The following is a 22,771-nucleotide window of genomic DNA, read 5'->3' as shown; positions in this document are numbered from 1 at the left end:
AAAAAAGAAAAGAAAAAAGGCTGGGTGTGGTGGCTCATGCCTGTAATCTCAGCACTCTGGGAGGCCAAGGTGGGTGGATCACCTGAGGTCAGGAGTTCGAGACCAGCCTGGCCAATATGGTGAAACCCCGTCTCTACTAAAAATACAAAAATTAGCTGGGCGTGGTGGTGGCTGCCTGTAATCCCAGCTACTCAGGAGGCTGAGGCAGGAGAATTGCTTGAACCTGGAGGCAGAGGTTGCAGTGAGCCGAGATCACACCACTGCACTCCAGTTTGGGTGACAAGAGCGAAACTCTGTCCAAAAAAAACAAACAAACAAACAAACAAAAAACATGTTAGTGATGATGGCCTTGAAGAAAATGAAACTCCCTAGCTTGGGGGCCAGGACCAACCTCAGATGCTTTTCAATATAAGGAATTAATTGGCATGAAGAGATTGGGTTAACCCAGAGCCAGAATGACATGACAAACAATTGATCAAGCAGCTAATCCATGCATGAGGACAGGGCAGGCACACAGATGTTCCAACACTTAACAAGACACCTGTCTCCCTCAGATATCTGTCTTCACAGGGATCCATTACTCACCACCAACTTTGAAAAATGAACTACAATAGCATCCCACACCTGGGAAGTGATAAATGTTCCTTTAATTTTAATTTTTTTAATTTAAATTTTTATTCCTTTAGAGACAGGGTCTCTCACTCTGTTACCCAGGCTGGAGTGCAGTGGTGCAATGATAGCTCACTGCAGACGTGAACACTTTTGCTCAAGTGATCCTCCTACCTCAGCTTCCCAGTAGCTGAAACTACAGGCACACACCACCATGCCCAGTTAATTTTAATTTTAATTTTTAGTAGAGATGAGGTCTTGCTATGTTGCCCAGGTTGGTCTCAAATTCCTGGGCTCAAGCAATCCTCCCACCACGGCCTCCCAAAGTGCTGGGATTACAGGTGTGAACCACCCTTTAGTTTTTTTTTTTCTAGGAGAACTACACTGACCAGTCTTAAATCTGATTTTTTTTTTTTTTTGAAACAGAGTTTCGCTCTTGTCACCCAGGATGGAGTGCAGTGGCGTGATCTTGGCTCACTGCAACCTCTACCTCCCAGGTTCAAGCGATTCTCCCGCCTCAACTTCCTGAGTAGCTGGGAGTACAGGTATGCATCACCACATCTGGCTAATTTTTGCATTTTTAGTAGAGACGGTGGTTCACCATGTTGCCCAGGCTGGTCTCAAACTCCTGACCTCAAGTGATTCGCCTGCCTCAGCCTCCCAAAGTGCTGGGATCATAGGCGTGAGCCACCACACCTGGCTTAAATCTGATTAAAAAAAAAAAAAAAAGAATTGGGAGGCGGTAGTAAAAAAACTCAATCACCAAAAAGGTGATAACTCAGTGTGATCATTGCATACGTCACGCAGGTAGGAGCTAAACTAGGAACTCTGATGGTAGGTGCTTTTCAGAGCCCATAAGCTACCTGTCATCAACAATCCAGACACTGGGTTTAAACTCTTTGGTGGACTTAATAAGGAGCTGAACAAAATATAAACTGCCAAAGCTGGGGAGGCTGGGTATTAAGTTTGGATTTGAAGCCCAATATTTCATTTATCCAGCATAAGAGAATCCAGTATCTTTCTACTGTATAGTACAAGGCAACTTATTTTCAAGGAATTGGAAATTTTCTATTTAAAATTTGTTTTCTCCATCCCCAGGAAATGAAAAAAGGGAAAAGTGATTCTTTCCCTCTTATAAATGAAGGACCTGTCACTTGGAAGAAGGGGCTTCTCATAGACCCACAGGATTTTAGCTAGGCACAATATTCTGGTTCTAGATTGCATGGGTGGGTTTGTGGGCAAGAACAATGGCCTTGGCTCACTGAAATTTTACAGAAGGACCAGTCTGTCTCTGGACTCTGTGAAGTGTCTTGTCTAGGAAAACATGATACATATACCCATAGCCTGATGCCTTCCAGGATAACAGGGTCTGCTTTTCCCACAAATACTTTCCTTTGCCTCAGGCGAGGCAGAGCATGATTCTTGTTTACAGTGGAGGAAAGTAAGGCTCAGTGAGTGTCCTGCTCAGCAGCACAATTATTAAGTAGTCAGTTTTCCTTGGGTAGCTCCTTAACTATGAAGATATGACATCTCTAGTTCTGGGCTTGAAGTCCCAGCACTTTACTTTAAATAGGTTCCTGATTTTTAATTCCACAGAATTCGGGCTACTAAGAAAGACTATTCCATGGAGAAGTTGGGCTGGGGTCTTATGTTGAAAGAAGCCACTCCTTGCTTGAGACATTACCCAAAAGACTTCTTTGGCCTGCCTTGGGCAAGACAGTCAAAGACTTGGAGGCTATACATAGGAGGGAAACCAGACTATACTCAGATCCAGCACCTTCTGTTTTTCTCATTTGCCTGGAGGAGGTCAGGCTTTGAATCAGAAATGCTCTGGCCTGGGAGGCTCACAGAGACTGAAAAATAAAACAAAACAACAAAAAAACAAATAAAATCTCCAAGCTGCACATTTGAAGAAGGAAACTTAGGTCATTGGTACTGCAGTAAATCCCAAAGACCAGGTGCCTGGGTACAGGCTGGCTGATCCCACTCTGGGTGGTATTCACAGCCACCCTGATTCAGTCATGTATAAAATTAGTCAATTTCTAGACCCAGTCCCCAGATCTCCTAAGTGTGCCTTCTGCAGAAACACAACTTCTATTTTATGAGATCTTCCCACAGCAGAGGCTCCAGTGGCTGGGTTTTATTCCTCTCTCATCTCAGGTACCTCACTGTGGGGGTCACAATGGGGAGAGAAGGCTAGTGAGACTCCCTCTTCCTTTTAAGAAGGAGGAAGGGGAAGCCAAAGCAGGTGCTGACTTTGCCTCCAGGGCCTACTGTTTATTAGTCCTCAGCATCATCCAGGCAGATTGTTTAAAGAAAAAAACCCCCAAACCAGGAGCCACATCTATTTCCCAAGGGCTTGTCTGTACATAAACTCAGAAGAATTCTACATTGGCTTCAAGATAACTTTCCCTCCTGGTTTCAGCATTATACCCTGCACGTTATTCCTTTTGAATCCAAACTGATGACAGGAGAGGAGACCAGAAGTCTGAAAAACCCAAATTGGTGTTGTGAAAGTTCTAGTCTGTGTATTTACAAATCTGCTCTTTTTTGTACCAAACAGCCCATCTTCTCTTAGGGGTAGAAAGTGTGCCCTTTCTATGTCCCAGCACTTTCTAGATACAAATACATATAACTGTGATCACATTCATTGGTTTGATCAATGGTATACACGCCATCTCCTCAACTATGATTCACTCTATGAAATCAGGCCAAATAACTTCGTAACAGGAAGAGACTCCCTGACATTGTGAGTAGGTGGTTTAAACACTGTTTCTTTTCTGGCCTTAAAGAGGCAGAGAGAAGCAGATTAGGCGAGCATTCTGGAGAAGGTGGTCTGTTCTGGATGCATTGGGATACAGACCTTGCGGGCACTCTTCCACATGTTTTTCATGTAGGCATAGGTCACCTGAGGGTGAACTGTTGGCAGAGGATGGTCAAGTTGCCGAGACGGATCAACTCCCAGGAGCAACACTAAAGTTTTATGAGCAAGAGCCTTAAAAATAAGAGAAACTGGGTTATAGACAGAACTGGACAGCCCAGGGACACCATGGGGCCCTACCTGCCCATGTGGGTGGGTGGTTGTCACTCACCAGCCTGCCACTCTTGCCACACAGGCTTGCATACTTGAGCCAGGTTCTCATGTCTTCATGAGGGCTGACCACAAGGGACCGCACCATAAGGATTTTCTGCCAGTCCTCTACGATACGCTGGCAGCCCTGGAACATTCAGAAGTGAAGATTAGATATGTCTTCTGATACATTGTTTTTGTGGCAGAGTCTTGCTCTGTCGCCCAGGCTGGAGTGCAGTGGTGCAATCTTGGCTCACTGCAACCTCTGCCTCCCGGGTTCAAGCAATTCTCCTGCCTCAGCCTCCCGAGTAGCTGGGATTACAGGCGTGTGCCATCATGCCTGGCTAAGTTTTGTATTTTTAGTAGAGACGGGGTTTCAGCATCTTGGCCAGGCTGGTCTTGAACTCCTGACCTCGTGATCCAACCGTCTTGGCCTCCCAAAGTGCTGGGATTACAGGCGTGAGCCAGCGCGCCCGGCCTTTTCCTGTATTTTTAATAGAGATGGTGTTTCACCATGATGGCAAGGCTGCTCTCGAACTCCTGACCTTAACTGATCTGCCTGCTTCGGCTCCCAAAGTTCTGGGATTACAGGCACGAGCCACCATGCCTGGCCTTCTGATACATTTTAACTTCCCTGCAAGCCACAGCCAAATCCACTGTGAAACACAATGGAGATTTGCTGATAGAATCTCAGCTTTCTCAGGTTAAGGGTACTGTGAGTGAAATACCCTTAGGCAGCAGTCCCCAACCTTTTTGGCACCAGGGACTAGTTTTGTGGAAGACAATTATTCCACAGATTGGGTGGGGGGCGGGGGGATGGTTTTCAGATGACTGTTTCACCTCAGATCATCAGGCATTAGATTCTCATAAGGAGCATGCAACCTAGATCCCTTGCATGCACAGTTCATAATAGGGTTCATGCTCCTATGAGAATCCAGTGTGGCTGCTGATCTGACAGGAGGTGGAGCTTGCCCATCCCTCACCTCCTGCTGTGCCCCCCGGTTCTTAACAGGCTACTCACTGGTCCCCGGCCCCGGGTCTGGGGACCCCTGCCCTTAGGGGCATCTCAGCAGTTTGAGAGATGGTATAGCATGGGTTTGGAGCTTGAATCCTGCCTCTGTCACTTGCTACCCTATGTGACTTTGGGCAAATCACTTAACCTCTGACAGATCTGTAGGGTGGAATAAAAATAGTACCAGTTTCATAGGGATACGGTGAGGATTAAATAAAATAAATGATTGATTTCAATTTATTTTGTGAATGGTGAATAACACATAATACATCTTCAACTTTAAAATTTTGTTTCAGTCTTTCTGGTCGAAGATGACTATCACTGACAAAGATATTAAATTTAAAATGTATCATTCAAAGTTGAAAAATGAATTAAATGTAAAGAAGTTTAAAAATTTTTGAAGTGACATTGTTTTTAAGTTGGTAGCATTTATATTTCTGAAGTTATTAAAGCCTAAACCTCCATTAAGACTTCTGAAAAAAAAAAAAAAAAGACTGTTGAGATACCATGTATGTTGGCATCTTAGATTCTTTCTTCTTCATTTCTACTCGTCTCAGATCAAAAAGTATACACAGAAGGGGAAATGCTTCATTCAGTTACACTTAGAAATTCTTCTTTCTTTTTTTTTTTGATAGGGTCTCACTCTGTCACCCAGGCTGGAGTAAAGTGGTGCAATCATGGCTCACTGCAGCCTCAACCTCCCAGGTTCAAGCGATCCTCCCGCCTCAACCTCCTGAGTAGCTGGGACTATGGGCGCACATCACATCTAGCTAATTTTTGTATTTTTTGAAGAGATGGGGTTTTGCCACATTGCCAAGGCTGGTCTCAAACTCCTGGGCTTAAGCTATCTGCCTGCCTCAGCCTCCCAATGTGCTGGGATTACAGGTGGGATCGTTCTTGTCTCCCAGGCTGGAGTGCAGTGGTTCGGTCTCGGCTCACTGCAACCTCTGCCTCCAAGGTTCAAGCGATTCTTCTGCCTCAGCCTCCTGAGTAGCTGGAACTACAGGTGTGTGCCACCATGCCTGGCTAATTTTTGTATTTTTAGTAGATACGGGGTTTTGCTATGTTGGCCAGCCTGGTCTTGAACTCCTGACCTCAAGCAATCCACCCACCTCGGCTTCCTAAAGTGCTGGGATTACAGGAATGAGCCACTGCGCCTGGCCACAAATTCTTTATAATTAAAAAAAAAAAAGAAAAAAGGCAGGGCACGGTGGCTCATGCCTGTAATCCCAGCACTTTGGGAGGCTGAGGTGGGGGGATCACAAGGTCAGGAGATCGAGATCATCCTGGCTAATACGGTGAAACCCCGTCTCTACTAAAAAATAAAAAAATAAAAAAAATTAGCCAGGTGTGGTGGTGGGCGCCTGTAGTCCCAGCTACTCAGGAGGCTGAGGCAGGAGAATGGCATGAACTTGGGAGGCGGAGCTTGCAGTAAGCCGAGATCGTGCCACTGCACTCCAGCCTGGGGGACTCAGCGAGACTCTGTCTGAAAAAAATAATAATAAATAAATAAATAAAATAAAATAATAAAAAAGTGAATTAATTATCAAAGGGGCTTAAGCTAATTTTACGTCTAACAACTATAGAGAGTCAGGTTGGGGACCGCTGCCTAAGGGTATTTCACTCACACTACCCTTAACCTGAGAAAGCTGAGATTCTATCAGCAAATCTCTGTTGTGTTTCACAGTGGATTTGGCTGTGGCTTGCAGGGAAGTTAAAATGTATCAGAAGGCCAGGCATGGTGGCTCGTGCCTGTAATCCCAGAACTTTGGGAGCCGAAGCAGGCAGAACTCTTTTTTTTTTTTTGGAGATGGAGTCTCATTCTGTCCCTCAGGCTGGAGTGCAGTGGCGCAATCTTGGCTCACTGCAACCTCTGCCTCCCAGGTCCAAGCGATTCTCCTGCCTCAGCCTCCCAAGTAGCTGGGATTACAGGTGTGCGCCACCATGCCTGGCTAATTTTTGTATTTTTTTCTTTTAGCAGAGAGGGGGTTTCTCTATGTTGGCCAGGCTAAGTCTCAAACTCCTGACCTCAAGCGATCCACCTGCCTCAGCCTCCCAAAGTGCTGGGCTTACAGGTGTGAGCCACCATGCCTGGCCAAGTGAACTCCTTTTTCATCCTTGTTGATAAGAAGTCAGACTCAGAAGGGCAGTTCCTGAGATCTACTGCTTCATGGTAAATTCCATGGACCCATGGAGCTGTCCTCCATGGAGATAAACTTAAAAGTCTAGCGACAATGATCTCAGGCTTTTAGCTATGATAAGATGCAGTCTGAGCCTGACTGGAGAACCCAAGGCATGAAGAGACCCAGCGCCAGTAAGGCTGACCTCTCTAACTGCCCGATGGGAGGGTCTTAGGAACCAAAAGCATTGGTGCAACTCCAAAGAAAAGTAACAAACATGTGTTTTTCCACTACTATAATACTGGTTGGGGATTTTAATTTAAATGATTTGACCACAAAATGGCAGTTTTCTAGCCCCAGCAGTTCATTTGACAGCAAGCCATCCACAAGAGCCAAATTTCCACTATAAATGTAATGCTTTACTTTCAGGCCTTGGACCACATTTTTCCATCCCATGAAGTGTGACAACAATGATTTCGAAAGTTAAAATAACAGAAAAAAGTACATTGAGTGATTGTTTTTTGTGACTTCTCACCAATAGTTAGGTTCTCCCAGATGCTGAAATAATTTGGCCTCCTGTAAGCCAAAAAGCATCTTGCTGCCTCAAGATAGGAAAGTCACAAAGGCTTAAGGTGGTGGCAGTGTCCTGGACCCAGTAAAGTCAGACAGGCATCTCTCTTCCCAGGACTCATTCCATGCCTCCCCTCTCCTCTAAGTCTACATTTGGATCAAGTCCCACTTGTCAGACTGTCAGAAGGTTCATCAGATCTCTGCTGTAGAAACTCTTTATTATAGGCATTTCAAAGAACTGGGGTGTGTACAAATCAAGTGGGAAATGCTTATTTGTGGAATTCTTTCTGGTGCCCAGGAGACAATTTTCCATCAAAACATTCACTGGGCATTTCATAATTACTAATAAAACATGTAAAAGAACTGTATGTGCTCATTTCAGAGCCATAAATGACTGTATTCATAGATGTTCCTTTGCCCATTGCTCTTTCCTGTCCAGGGGAATGTGCCCTGAGCTTCCTAGGCAGGAATGTGTTTGGAGTCAAAAGGTTTTGTCGCAGCCTACTGAGATGCCTGGAAGCACAAACTTCGATTGGTCTGAAGCGAGAATTTGGAATTAGCAATTAGGTGGGGATCTAGTTGAGAGGAAATGGTTTATAATTGGGGGGATGGATTATGATAGGTAGGGAGACAAATGGTTTCTGGAGTGGTAAAGGCTTTCTCTCTTTTTTCTTTTGCTGATGAACTTCCTATCCTACCCACTCAAGGAATGGGAGAACTGGCCATCCTTCCCAGAACATTTAGACTCCTGACTCCCAGACCTGTAGTGACAGTTTCTCATGTTAAAATGATCCAAATGTGACAATGAAAACACTGATGGAGGACTTGGGAAAGCTTCTCTACAAGCGGAAACTGCAGTGGAAAAAAAGTCTCAATAGAGGCGACAGGATGACTCTGACCTAAGTAACTATAAATAGCAGGAGTTGGCCAATGAGAACCTAAGGCAACCCCATCTGAAAAGCTGGTGCAGGTGGCCTCCAAGTGTAGTTAGAGCAGTGGTTCTTAGCTTTGGCTGGTGGAATCATCTGGGGGAACCTGAAAAGATACTGATCCTGAGTCTCTCCCCAGAAATTTAATTGGCCTGGGGAATAGCCTGGGCATCAGGATTTTAAAAAGCTCTGCAGGTGATTCTACTGTGCCGCTAAGGTTGAGAACCACTGATTTTGAGGTTATGATTCCTAACTGACTGGTCACAGGTGTCACTTACTAAAAAACATTTTTTTTAATTCCTAGAGAAGAGAATAAGAAGAGACTGGAAAATTGGTCATTCTCTCACAGCTTAAGTTTAGGTGAGGAGCCTTTGAGTATTCTGCTTTGTATGCAAGCCAAGCAACACACTGGTGGAGGAGGCAGGAAAAGCAAGTTGAGTAAGAGCCAGGGTGGAGGGGGGCACTCACCCAGGTCCTGGAAGGGGTAGGGGTAGGCGGGTGAACTGGGGCTTTCTACCAAGCTCACCTGCAGTCTCTCCCACCAGATCTGGCGGATGATCTCTCGTCGCTCGGGGACAAGTTTGTACTGGATAACCTCCTCCAGCTCGGACAGCATGTGGCAAGAAACCATGGCCTGATGGAAGCAAATCACATTCCAAACTAATTACTGCACGAACAATCCAAAAGACAGGATTAATTTAAATCATTCCTTCTGGTGTCAGGGTATCTGCCGATCAGAGAAAACAGGCATGTTTCCAGCAGCCTGTGAGTTCTCAATAGCCCATTCTGAAAAAAGTATGGAAATAAGCCTCAAAAATGACAATGTGCAGAATAGTTGACACTTACCCCATATGCCCGACTGTAACTCTCTCCTGCCATCGCAGTTAATTCAGCATCCAGCAGGTCCCTGGCCTTGTCAATGCACTAGAAGAGAAACAACCCTTGGGACTGAGCTCTGGACTTGGGAGCTTAGGGTTATTTTAGGGCACCCCAACTAGCTACAGAAGTTATCTGTCTCACTTAAATTCCAGGGATGAAAAGAGAAATTCGCTGAAGAAGGGCATTTTCCCAGAACTGAATGGCTTGAGAGGAGGTATTATCCAATTTCTCATCGAAGACAGAAATGTATGGCATCCAAAACTTTAACATCTATCTAAGGTAACACACAAAATCTTAGGTGGCAAGGGCATGGGAATGTGGGCTGTAAAACTGAATCATGGGTTCTTGCATCTCAAGAGAACATAACTGGGGATCTACCTTTTTTTTTTTTTTTTTCCTTCTCTGAGACACAGTCTCACTCTGTCACCCAGGCTGGAGTGCAGTGGTGTGATCTTGGCTCACTGCAGTCTCCACCTCCCGGGTTCAAGCGATTCTCTTGCCTCAGCCTCCCAAGTAGCTGGGATGCTGGGGTTACAGGCGCCCGCCACCACGCCCAGCTAATTTTTGTATTTTTAGTAGAGACAGGGTTTCACCATGTTGGGCAGGCTGGTCTCGAACTCCTGGTCTCAATTGATCCGTCTGCCTTGGCCTCCCAAAGTGCTGGGATTACAGGTGTGAGCCACTGTGCCCAGCCTGGGGATCTACCCTCTTTTAACTTTTTCTTGCTGGGCATGTTTATGAAAATAGATTCTGCACACACTTCAATGGCTCCAGGTGGTAGCTCTGGCTTCCAAGCACCCTCTGTCCTTATGAGGGAGTGTCTCTAAAACTGGCAGAGATGCCCAATCCTGTCCACGTGAACGGGAACTCTTGTGTCTCTGACAGAGACAACCAAGATCTTGGTTCTCATCACACAAATGACAGCCTGGGGGACGCCACAGCACTGCAGTTTGAGTTTCCTCTGTGCCATCAATTAAAAACCCCTCACGCAGAGCTTTCCCGTTTTTGAATGTTTAAGGTTAATTATAGTGTCCCAATGCCTTAAGTGCTCAGATCATTTACCCGGGCACCTCATCTAAGTCTTGTGTCTGACAGGGTGGATGGGATTACTTTATTATTTCATTCTGCAAGTCAGCATACTATTTGCAAATAAGTACTAGCTTCCTCGGAAGGTAATCAATGTGTGACATGCCTGCATGGCCAGAAGACCCTTGTGACTGATTTCTGCTGCACAGTGAGACTGCTGGCTCTCTGAATCCTATCTTTTGGTGAAATACAGCTTCTCTCTACAACAAGGGATACAATGATGACCCAACAAGCTAACTCCAAAAGCAACCAAGACAGTAGCTTCCAGAAAACATTTGTCCCCCTCAGAACAATAAGTAGCCCCAGCTGACCTGCTGGCAGTCTTCTGAGTACAATGCATCAAAACCATTCAAATGCACTCACAGAGCCGAGTAAACATCAGACCTGAAGTACAATAGCTTCTTTACCAAAGCACCGTGGGCTTAGAAGCACTACAATCTTTTCCTCACTGAGAGATCTGGGTGCATGTAGGTTTTTACCTGTTGTGCCAAGGAGAAGAGGTCCTGATGCAGTGCCAGCACAGCTCTATAAAATGCCCCATCATGGGTGTCCCGAGGGATCATACAGGTGTATTCTTCCATGCTGTCCCACTGACCTATACACACACACATAGACAGAAAGCATCAAGGGGGTTGGCTGGTTGGGCTAAAGGCAGCATCTCAAATAGGTCTTGCCACTGTTATTTTCCTTTAGCTTGGGATATAAACAAGACAAATGAACTTGAGCCTCATGTACCAAAATCCTGCAGAGCCCCTATACACACTATGCAGGTTGACTTAACAAAAAAAGCCACATCTGTCTTGCAAACACAGGACTCCATGGCTGCCCAGGGAGCATCTTGACAGATGAGGGGAAGTGCATGAGTGTGAAGTCTGCACATCAAGTGGGCTGAATGCAGCACCTCATTATCCTAGAGAACGCTCTCAGGTTTCTCCAGGTGCAACAAAATTGCTTTCTTCCTTACTACTGAGACAGCTCACAGTTCAATGGTATGTTGGGAAATTACATTTTCCTCTAAACAATTGAAAATAGCCATTACACAGATGATAGGGGACAGGATTAGACAAATAGCTTGCCCATTTCATTCTGGCAATATCTTTGCCTAGGAGGGAGGAGATAAATATTTTAAGCGACTCCATTATAACAAAAAGATGGGCTAGGTCACAGCACAGTGCTCTCTGTGTCATATTAGACAGGGGAAATAGCTGCATCCGGGAAGAGGTATTCACTTCTCCTGGTGGGGTGAGTATGTATCAAATGCCAGGATTTCCAAGACCATCTGCAGAAAAGATATCAGCTTCATTAGCTGCAAACTACAGGGCTGCCAATTTTACAAGGCATTTTCCTGCCTCTCACTCCAGACCATCGGCTCATCCATTCTCTATGCCTCTGGGCACAAGCAAATAGCTTACGATGACTCCTCAGGAAGCAATTTGTTTTTGAAAAATGTTCCGGATCTAGCCCAGAGCTCATGAAAGGAAAAGGTATAAGCTCTGTGACTCAAGAGGGACAGAAGAAGAGAATGGAGGTAGAGGGTTATGTAACTTTCCTCTGGGCTCCACAGGTGAAGCTTTTCACCAGGGACACTCTACATATCCTCTCCCTTCTTATCAAGACCATCTCTGGAACACATATTGATAACCCTCTTAGCTGGGGCCCAGTGTCAGAAATTGACATGTCTGCAGGGATTGAAAAGAAATCTCTGCTTTAAAATACTCTGGGAGTAGGAGTGAGGTGGGTAAGAATTGGGCAGCAAAGAGGAGAATAGAGACAATAAATGGTGAAAATGTTTGTAATTGCTGGAAAAGGTGAAGGGCAGATGGGGGTTCGTTATACTATAATCTTCACTGTTATATATATTGGGAAACTTCTAAAATATAAGTTAAGAAATATTAACAAAAGGAGATAGACAACTGTCCTCTCCCTTTACTCCTGCTTGGGATAAAAACACGACATGGGGAGCTCCAGCAACCATGCTAGATCATGAGGTGAACTTTAAAATGGAGGCACAGGCTGAGCATGCAAAGCAGAAATCTGGAAAAAGGCTAATGATAATAGAGCCAAAATACTAGTCTGGAAACGCCTACCTCTAGATTTCATTTATAAGAGAGGAAAATAAATCAGTAACTTGCTTTAGGCAACCAAAGCCAAATCCTACTGTGGTATAAGAAGAAATATGTTTGGTCTTTGTCCCTAGTGCCTGGTATAGAGCTATCGAAAACCCTCTGCATTTCCTGAGTGATAGGAGTGTTCCTTATTATTCATAATGAGCCCCTATTGATTATGCTGATAAGGTAGAATGGTTTAAGAAAAAATTTATTTATTGAGAAGGCCAATTATAGAGATGACTTTATGATTTTAGGCATAGCTGGATGCAGGAACTTAAAGAGACGTCTCCTCATCTCTCTTTAAAACAAAAAAATTAGGGCCAGGCGCTGTGGCTCACACCTGTAATTCCAGCACTTTGAGAGGCCGAGGCGGATGGATCATGAGATCAGGAGTTCAAGACCAGCCTGGCCAACATGGTGAAACCCCGTCTCTACTAAAAATAGAAAAATTAGCCGGGCGTGGTGGCAGTGCCTGGAATCCCAGCTACTCGGAGGGCTGAGGCAGAGAACTGCTTGAACCCGGGAGGCGGAGGTTGCAGTGAGCCGAGATCGTGCCACTGCACTCCAGCCTGGGTGACAGAGCGAGACTCCATGTCAAAAAAAAAAAAAATTATGTATGTGTGTGTTTGTGTGTGTGTGTGTGTGTGTGTGTGTGTGTATATATATATATATATATATAAATGGTAGAGATGGAGTGTCACTATGTTGCCCAGGCTGATTTCAAACTCCCAGGCTCAAGTGATCCTCCTGCCCAAGCCTCACAGAGTGCTGGGATTACAGGTGTGAGTCACCACACCCAGCCTTCTCATCTCTTATTTATGCTTTCAACTGAAAAGGTAAATGGAGACACAGAGATGCATACCCTAGTACCCTGCTGAATGTGTAGGTGTATGACCCCACTAACCTTGCAGAATATCCAAACCTGTTGCCAAAGAGATTGGTTCTTTGAGTAGCATGTGACTTAAACTTTGCCTTATGTTGTCTCTCCCTCCTTCTCCCCTTCCAGGATGGGGCTGGTTACCAGAAAGACCAAGTAATTATCGGGTTTGAACTTTCAGCCCTGTCCACTGACATCCAGGAAAGGTGAAGAGGTTGAAAATTAAAGGCAATAAAAACTCTCGAACAATGAGCTTCCAGGTTGATGAAGGTGCTGGGAGGGTGAAGGTAAACCCCAGTACCACAGGACAGAAGCTTCTGCACTCCAGACCCTTCTAGACCTTCCCTCATTGTACCTGTTCATCTCTATCTTTTATAATACCCTTTATAATAAACAAGTAAATGTAAGTAAAGTGTCTCCTTTTGTTCTGTGTGCTTTCCTGGCAAATTATCAAACCTGAGGAGGAGGGTTATGGGAACCCTGATTTACAGCTGGTCAGTGAGAAACACAAATCACAACCTGGAACTTGTGATTGGCATCTGAAGTGGGGCGATATTTTGGGATGAACCCTTAACCTGTGGGATCTGATGCTATTTCCAAGTAGATAGGGTCAGAAATGAACTACTTGACACCCCACTGATGTCTGCTGACAATGGCTTGGTGTATGGGGAAAAGCATCTGGCATCAGTACTCTGTGTGAGTGTGCTAAGTGTGTATTTCTCACCCACTAAATCTCAATTTTGATTTTGTGCACCATTTTCCTTGGCCTCCCCACGAAGATCCAATTTTCCCCATGTCTAACAAGTTAATAAAAATCATCAGGTAGAAAGGACAGATGGAAGGTGTAGAAGTAGGTGGATACAGACCGTTTTTACCCTTCCATAGACCTGGATCTCCACCTAGAGCCAGCACCTTACTCTTCTGATGCGAGCCCCTAGCCTCACTCACCCCATCCTTCACAGGGTGCCTGTGAGGGAAGCTTTACCTAAACCCCATGCAGCTGCAGCAGCCATCCGGGCCATCTTGGCTTGGGTCTCATCATTAACCAGGGTCCACTTTTCACAGCACTGCTGGTGGAGTTGACCCCTGAAGGAAATGAATTATATAGTCAGATTAATCCAAATCTCCTTAAACTACCAATCTTCCTCTGCTGCCCCTTGGGTTAGGTGAAGACTACACAGGAACTGGACACCTTTAATAAAAAAGCACATTCTACTAGGTCACATAATAGAGAATCAATGGGCTATTTGTTGTTTCTATGACCCAGTGCTCGTAATTTTTCTGGGTGAGTTTATCAAGGATAGGAACCATGCCTAACTCTGTGATATGAAATGTCCTGAACATCTGGCTCCCTTCATAAATATTAAATAACTTCTCTCCTATGCCAAAGAATTCTGGGCTCTTTCCCTTTGGCAGGCCTACAGAGAAAGCAATCTGAAGAGACGCATCTGGACATTCATTTTGGGCTCAAAGCTATAGGGAGAACTGGCTCCTAAAAGTATTATACCAATGGTTTCAGTCTGAAATGAAACCCAGATGAAATCAATCTGTACAGAAGAAAGGCTCTACAATGGTCACATCTAACAGAAGGCTAGATGCTGCTTATTCTCAGAATTTTGCACAATTGCTGAATGTGAAGGAGGACTATGAGATATTGAGATATAAATGGTGCTTAAGACACCCCAATAAACAAAAGAGAACATGGAAGCCCTAGAATAGGGTCTTGCTATTGACTGTTGAAACTCCCTCTCATGTTTCGCTTCTCAATGAAAAAAAATAAACTCGGCTATTATGCAAATCCGAGCCCCTGATTTCATGTGAGCTTCAAGATGCAGCTAGGAGACTCCTTAATTTTTCCTGCTTTCTGAAAGACATGCTGCAGGATGATTTAACTTGGCACTGGAGGTGGAGTCATGAGGAAGGGCACAAGTTCTAAGTGGCCCAGGTCAGAAGCCTCATGGAACATGAGCTGCTCTGCGCTCTAAGGTGGTGTAGGAGGGCGGGGATAAAGATGCTGAAGTCAATCCCTGCAGAAGGAATCTAGGCTGAGCTCACCAAGAAGCTGACTGTGGACCACGTCTAGGAGAGGTACTCAGGGCCATTATCCAGCATCGCAGTACAGCAGATATTAACTTTGTTGTCTCTCTGGCACATGATCAAGAAAACCAGGGACACAAGCACTCTGGTTCAATACAGAGCTGAGACCAAAAAGAGGAACTGGTGGCCATGATACCCTATGCATTTACTGAAGCTCCATTAAGGGAACAGGATAAACCTCTGTGTTGGTTTCCTGCCACCGAGACTTAGAAATCTTCATTCCTGGGCCCTGCTAGGGGTTCCCTTAGAGCAGTAGTTCTCAAACTACTAAGTGCATCAGAATCCCCTGGAAGGCTCCTTCAGATGGCTGGGCTCCACCCTCTGAGTTTCTGACTCAGTAGTGCTGGGATAGGGGCTGAGAATGTGCATTTGTAACAAGTTTCTATGTGACACCAAAACTGCTGGACCAGGGGTCACAGTTTGAGAACCACTGGCTTACAGCAGAGGCACAGCTCATCTGCACAGCATATTTTTGTAGGGATCCTGACTAGAGGTAGAAGAGAAAGCTGCATGATCTCCAAATGGTCCTTCCAACCCTATAGTTCAAAATTTACAGCTGGTGAACACAAGCAACTTGGATGAATGCATCCTTCATGCAAGCTGTCCCTCCTAACTCAGCCTCCCTGTATTATTTTTTCAGGATCAGCTGATTCTGTGCCACAGGACCAAGGATGTAGTTTTTCTTTTCATCTAGAGCAGGAAGCAAGTTCAGTGCTGAAATCCCACAAACTGTTACCCCAAGAGACAAAGCAGGGAGCAATGTAGGAACAGAAACTCAGAAGGGCAAGCCCCAGCAGTGAACTTCGCACGGCCTTCACCATGCAGCTGTGTGGGAACAGCTGTCAGAGCTTGGTCAGTACACAGACAAGAGCATTGCTCTTCCACAAACATTTGTTACAAAAAATAATGCAGAATATACCGAGTCCTGCCTCTCAAGGGCGGTTGGGTGAGGGGCAAAACCAAATAAATAAAAAACATGAGATTGTTTATGGGGCAACAACTAGGATATGTTTTTCTGATACCTTTCACTACACATAGGGAGGACTGCGTAAAAGGTGCACCCTCTGAGACTTTGATTTTCTCACCTAGCGTTCTGGCAAAAAACGCAGAAAGTGCTTGCTTCGGCAGCACATATACTAAAATTGGAATGATACAGAGAAGATAGCATGGTCCCTGAAGATTCAAAACAAATAAAAAGCTTAGGAAGTATTCCTTCATTTGGAATGGCTCCATGGCTCCTCTTAGGGTTGAAGGCCTATGATCTCACTCCCGAGGAATCTGTTCTCAATACCTAGAGGCTGTGTGGGGAACAGTTTGAGGAGGGGGTTCACTTTAGTTCACTTTGGCTGCAGGCGTGGCTGCCTGCACCATAGGGCTGGGCAGGGCAGGGGGTGCGGGTTGCCTAGCTCTCACAGCCTCCTGGAGGCAGATAAGAATGGGGAAATGGGAAGGGTCTCAGCTCACTGTTAACTCCAGATCATTCTTCATGTCACCTCTGATGAACATCTGCCTCAGGCATATTCAGGATATACGCACACAAAAAAAATTTAGAAATTGCACTCTAAACAGAATTGACTGAATAAACCGTATCAGAAACCTGCATATGATCAGGAAAAATATTCTGCTTCTTTCGACTCGTTTTAAAACCTCTTTTAGTCTCCCACATTCTTAAATCCTTTGGTCAGCATTACTAGCCACTTATGCTTTATGGGTAACTATAAAACGGGAAAGAACCCAAGAGGTCAGAGGTATTTGGGACTCAGAACGGCAACATCAGGAGATCGATATCACTCAGCTCGGTTATCTCAACTTCTGTGAGCCTCAGTTTCTTCAACTATAACACAAAGGAATTGGAGGAAACCACATCTCAAGTCTCTTCCAATGTATCCAATCTGCTCCTACTAACCCAGCTAGGAAAAGTGGTCATCTTTAATGTGAAAGGAGAGGAGTGGAAGGGGAACGGGCCAGGAGAGGTTTCAAGAGGGAAGAAACAGTGGAGAGGATTTCAAAAGTAGAAAAAGGGGCAGAAGAAGAGGGCAATTCAAAGAACAGAATGAATGAATGTAGGACTTGGAGAAGAGTGAATAATTTGGCCAGAGCTCAGATTATGAGAGAAGGGTTCACAGAGAAATATGCTGAAGAAGCGGGCTGGTGCCATAATAGGAAAGACTTTGAATGCCAGGCTGTGATACTTATATGTAAATCCAATGGCAACAGTGAAACATTGCAGTATTTTAGGAATTGATTAGAGTTGAATTTTAAGAACACTTCCATCTCGTTTTATCTTTCTCATAACAAGATATGACTGTATGACAGCTGATATGAAACTAGAAAAATTGTTTTTGAAATAATGTGAATAATTCTTATTAACATACTTTTCTTTTGCCTTAGATCAGTGTTGTCCAATAGAGCTTTCTGTGATGATGGAAAAGTTCTCTATGTGCACTGTCCAATACAGCAGCCACTGGCCACATGTGGCTACTGAACACCTAAAATGTGGTATGACTGAGGAACTGAATTTCACATTTTATTTAATTTAAAAATAGCCATAAGGCCGGATGCAGTGGCTCACACCCGTAATCCCAGACCTTTGAGAGGCTGAGGCAGGTGGATTTCTTGAGGTTGGGAGTTCAAGACCAGCCTGGCCAACATGGCGAAACCCCATCTCTGTTAAAAATACAAAAATCAGCCGGGAGTGGTGGTGCATGCCTGTAATCCCAGCTACTCGGGAGGCTGGGGCAGGAAAATCACTTGACCCTGGGAGGTGAAGGTTGCAGTGAGCCGAAATCACAGCACTGCACTCCAGCCTGGGTGACAGAGTGAGACTCTGTCTCAAAAAAAAAAAAAAAAAAAAAAAGCCACATGTGGCTAGAGGCTACCGTATTGGACAATACAGCTTTAGATACTTGTTGGACTGAGAAAAACAACAACAACAGCTTTAGTTATATAAATAAATAAAGCAGATTTGAAAAGACACGCTTCCTAAATTTATTGAGGTAAATGAATATGGAATTTTTGTTGTTGTTGTTGTTGCCCAGGCTAGTGTCAAACTTCTGGGCTCAAGCAATCCGCCTGTCTCAGCCTCCCAGAGTTTTGGGATTACAGGTGTGAGCCACCACACTCAGCCTTTTAATGTTAATTTATAAAAATAAATAACACTTCCTATAAATAAAAAAATAAAAATAAATAAAAATCTTCCTAATGATGGTTAAATCAGACAAGCCACTTTCAAATAATTTTAGAATATTATCTCTCTCTCTCTATATATATACATATGATCCAATGCCTAAGGCTAAGTTCACTAACATTAAATTTTCATGCAAAACATTATAACATCTTCTATCTTGGGGATGTAGTAATAACTTTATATTAAGAAATAACAGCCAAACTTGGCAACATAATGAGACCCTATCCCTACAAAAAATAATTTAAAAAAATTAGCCAGGCATGGTGGTGCATTTCTGTAGTTCCTTCTACTCAGGAGGCTGAGGTGGCAGGATTGCTTGAGTCCAGGAGTTCAAGACCACAGTGAGCTGTGATCACACCACTGTACTCCACTGAGAGACAGATTAAAGTCCTGCCTCTTAAAAAAAAAAAAAGAAGGCTGTGCACAGTGGCTCACACCTGTAATCCTAGCACTTTGGAAGGCCAAAGAGGGAGGATCGCTTGAACCCCAGGAGTTCAAAACCAGCCTAGACTGCACTGTGAGACCCCGTCTCTACAAAAAATAAAAAAAATTAGCCCACTGTGGTGGTGTGTGCCTGTAGTCTCAGCTACAAGGGAGGCTAAGGTAGTACAGAAAGACTACATGTAGTGAAAGATCATTCTTTTAGAAGACTTGCTTTGATTTTGTCCAATATTCTTAAACTTTCCAAGGCAGGAAATGTCTAAACAAATAAAAATTTGCCTATATTAAATAGACTAGATTTATTGATATGATGAAATATCATGCAGCTATTAAAAAAATGAGGCAGTAGCTCTACAGGTGCTGATATGGAACAGTGGCCTAGACTTGTTAAGTGAAAACAGCAGAGTGCAAAATGGTAAAAACAGCACATTACCGTCAATGTACATCCCTGTGATGGGGGTCAGGATATACTACCCTGAAATATAGCACACCTTGGCATGCTGAATATTTTAAGAAAATGGCAGCAAAAAAAAAAATTACTCTGACTCTCCCCTGCCCTTATGCCCTGAAGCAGGTCATAACATCTAGGAAAAATATTTTACCTTCCCCTGAAGGAGGTCATAAGGCCCTCATGTGAGAGATGCCTTCCCTATACCTGGAGGAAAGGTACATCCTTATTTCTGAAGACAGGGGGTCACAGAGAAGAATCTGAACAAAAAGGCCTACTAAAATCCCCCATACTGTGCTCCTCATTGTACAGGCCCAAGTTAGATATTGTTTCCTCCCGGTATCTTCCAAGGCTGATTAGCCACAGCCCCCCGGGCTTCTTTGTTGACGGTATCACAATGTATTATGACAGCCTGGTTGTCTGTCCTGTAAGCTCTGGGAAGGCAGGGGCTGTGACTGTCTTGCTCACGGCTGTGTCCCTAGGGCCTGGCACAGACACTAGCAATGAATACACACGTGATAGTTACTGGCTGAATGAAGGAACAGTGGACCCTCAGTATCATGTTCCAGAGAAAGTAGGGATAATCCACTAGTCGGGAGGTAGCATGGCACTTTGTTTTAGTCATTTATTTTTTATTTATTTGTATTTTTTTTTTGAGATAGAGTCTCGTTCTGTCACTCAGGCTGGAGTGCAGTGGTGCAATCTCAGCTCACTGCAACCTCCGCCTCCCAGGTTCAAGTGATCCTCCTGCCTCAGCCTCCTGAGTAGCTGGGGTCATAGGCCTGCATCACCACATCCAACTAATTTTTTATTTTTAGTGGAGACGAGGTTTGGCCATGTTGGCCAGGCTGGTCTCAAACTCCTGACTTCAAATGATCTGCCTGCCTTGGCCTCCCAAAGGGTTGGGATTACAGGTGTGAGCCACTGTGCCTGGCCTGTTTTAGTCATTTAAAACTGCAATTAAACAGTTTAACAATGATAGTATATAGCATTTTATTTTAACTATTTTTTAAAAGTTGCACTTGTTGTTGGAAACAGAATGGAGGCCATTTTTTCCCTTCAACATTCCCAAGCAACTCTCCAAACCAAAACCTAGCCAAATGTTCTCAGTTACACATTACTGTTGCTTGCACCTGGAGTACCTGTTTCCCCCCTACCTTCTCCTTTACCTATCTCCTAACTCTCAGTCCTTCCTTCAGGAAGTATTGCAAAATCACCCTGCTTCCTCCTTTGGGCTTTCAAGGTAGCGTGGCTCATACATTATCAACATCCTCTCAGGCTATAATAACCCTCTGTTTACGTGGCTGTCTCATCAACCTCACAGGAAAGGCCTGTTTTCTTGTGTATTTTGTTTCCTTGGAGCCTGGCATAGTGCTAGACACACAGTAAGCATCCGATATAGCTGAAGCACCTGAAGAGGGCAGTCACTGTTCTTCTTTCCTAAAAACATCTGCAAGAGCTAATTTAAAAAATCAAGGTTGCCAAGTAAGAATATGAGCTCTTCACTGGGTCAGTAAAGATCAGGAGAGTAGAAAGGAGAAGTAGATCCCAGGAGCACCCCCAAGGCTGTCCTGTCCTAGAGCATTATAAAGTTTAAGTGAAGGCCTTCCTACTTAGCAGCTGAGATAGAATGGAGAGAGAAAAACACCAAAAGTGAAAGATGATTCCTGAGAAGTATCAAGTGGAACAAAATGAGTCTGAAGTGAGAACTCCGCGTGGGGGAAGCCTTCCTTTCAAATCCAAAGATCAAAGAGACGAAGTCTCTTGCAGCCACACATGCCATCATTCTAGGAAGCTCACCATTCCCCCAAGGCCTCGAGGCAGCGCATGCGGCCCAGCATCAGCTCTGGGTCGTCCTTGTTGGTGTCCATTTTCTTGTCATAGGCCACAAGGGCATCCTCCCACTCGTGCAGTTTCTCATACCAGGTAGCCTGGATCTCCTGTTACATGGGAAAGAAAGACTGCTGTGAGGTACACAGAAGAAGGGATCACATTGTTTAATCCACATACTCTCTTTCCTAATGTGCTGCTGTACGCATGACACTTCACCTATCACAGTTATGTCTGGGCTTGGATTAAAAACAACTTCAGACAATCTGGAGGAGTGCTGCTTGGGGAAGGTGGAAATACTGGTTCCTTGGCACATGGATGGAATGATCCTGGGATTATCTGAGAGCAGACGTCAGGCCATACTCCTCCCCCATTATTTCCTTCCCAGACACATGGGTCATCAGAACACACCAGGATGTGCGGACGTGAGGACAGGGGAAATCATTTAGGGATAGCAGAAAACGTCAACCAGAGCACCAGAGCTGTTGCAAAGGTGCCATCGCTCCGATCTGCTGGAGTGCTGACACTGGGCTACTTGACAGGGATGGCAGCTGCTTTCCTGATGGGGCCAGAAAGACCAGGCCTCATCTGCATGTTTGTTGGAGGAAAACAACTCACTTTTTAAAACCTCTTGATTCTCTGCATTTCTTAATACATTTTTAAGCTTTCAGGAAATAATAATTTAAAATATAACACCACCACTTAAAATTTTTTGGAAAGTCTTTCCCCTATTCTTCTAGAGTCTCCCATCCAATGTTCCCTCCTGCTCAGTGCTTGGCAGGTTTACCAGCGTCAGGGTCCAAAGGAGGGATTGCATTACACTAGCAGATGGTGTGCCACGCTGAAAGAGGGTGTTGTCCACGTGAGCAGGAGGTGCTACAGTCTGAAAGTTACAGACTATGACTCTCCAAATGATCAGGAGACTGTTTTATATGCTTTCTGTCTGCCCTCCATTTCAGTTTCTCTCCTGGGCTGCTTCATCATCAGCTCAATAAATGACTATTTTTGCACAGGCAAGGGTAGTAGCTCTCTAGGGATTTCTTTAACAACAATATGATTCTGCAGTGAAATTTGTATGATATAATGCAGGGCCCACGCTAGTTTCTCCCATTACCCTCTTCCCCTTTCTAAATAAAACTGATGTTTGTGCAGTATGTAGACTAACAACTACTCTGCTAAGCTGTCTAAAATAATCTTTTCTTCTTGAACCTCTGAAAAGAGGTCATTTATGCTGGAGATTGTTCCCTTGTACCTACTTCCCCTGGTCTGGTTCTTTCTGGCAGAGCCGGTGCCCTCTGCTGCCCCTAGACTAATTCTGCTGCCATAAAGTCTTTGCCCAACATCAGTGGAGTTTGTCAAAATGAGCGTATCTGGCTCCATGTAAGGCAAACTATCTCAACTTCATTTTTCAAGCCTGTCCAAAATAATACCTATTATGCCTAAATACAAAATAGGAAACTTAGAAAAGAGTGACTACAAAAACTGTAAAATTTAAAAGCACTGGTAGA

At 44.5% G+C, this 22,771-nt stretch overlaps 1 protein-coding gene and 1 pseudogene across 3 annotated transcripts in view; one reads left to right on the top strand and one right to left on the bottom strand.

Annotated features, from left to right (window-relative positions):
* MTOR (mechanistic target of rapamycin kinase) overlaps positions 1–22,771 on the bottom strand; it is a 156,145-nt gene that overhangs the window by 29,710 nt on the left and 103,664 nt on the right. For all 3 annotated transcript variants that reach the window (XM_031011230.3, XM_031011235.3, XM_031011231.3), the window contains exons 30-36: positions 21,234–21,373; positions 14,246–14,346; positions 10,755–10,870; positions 9,157–9,234; positions 8,837–8,944; positions 3,702–3,827; positions 3,473–3,604 (exon numbers count right to left, since the gene is read on the bottom strand). In XM_031011230.3, the coding sequence (XP_030867090.1) occupies positions 3,473–3,604; positions 3,702–3,827; positions 8,837–8,944; positions 9,157–9,234; positions 10,755–10,870; positions 14,246–14,346; positions 21,234–21,373 (801 nt within the window). The remainder of the gene's footprint in view (positions 1–3,472; positions 3,605–3,701; positions 3,828–8,836; positions 8,945–9,156; positions 9,235–10,754; positions 10,871–14,245; positions 14,347–21,233; positions 21,374–22,771) is intronic.
* Positions 16,470–16,569, top strand: LOC115932243 (uncharacterized; annotated as a pseudogene).

The sequence above is a fragment of the Gorilla gorilla genome, chromosome 1 (genome assembly GCF_029281585.2).
Source record: "Gorilla gorilla gorilla isolate KB3781 chromosome 1, NHGRI_mGorGor1-v2.1_pri, whole genome shotgun sequence".
Classification (NCBI taxonomy): domain Eukaryota; kingdom Metazoa; phylum Chordata; class Mammalia; order Primates; family Hominidae; genus Gorilla; species Gorilla gorilla.
Note: the sequence above shows the minus strand (reverse complement) of the source record. Positions and strands in the feature narration are given on the sequence as shown.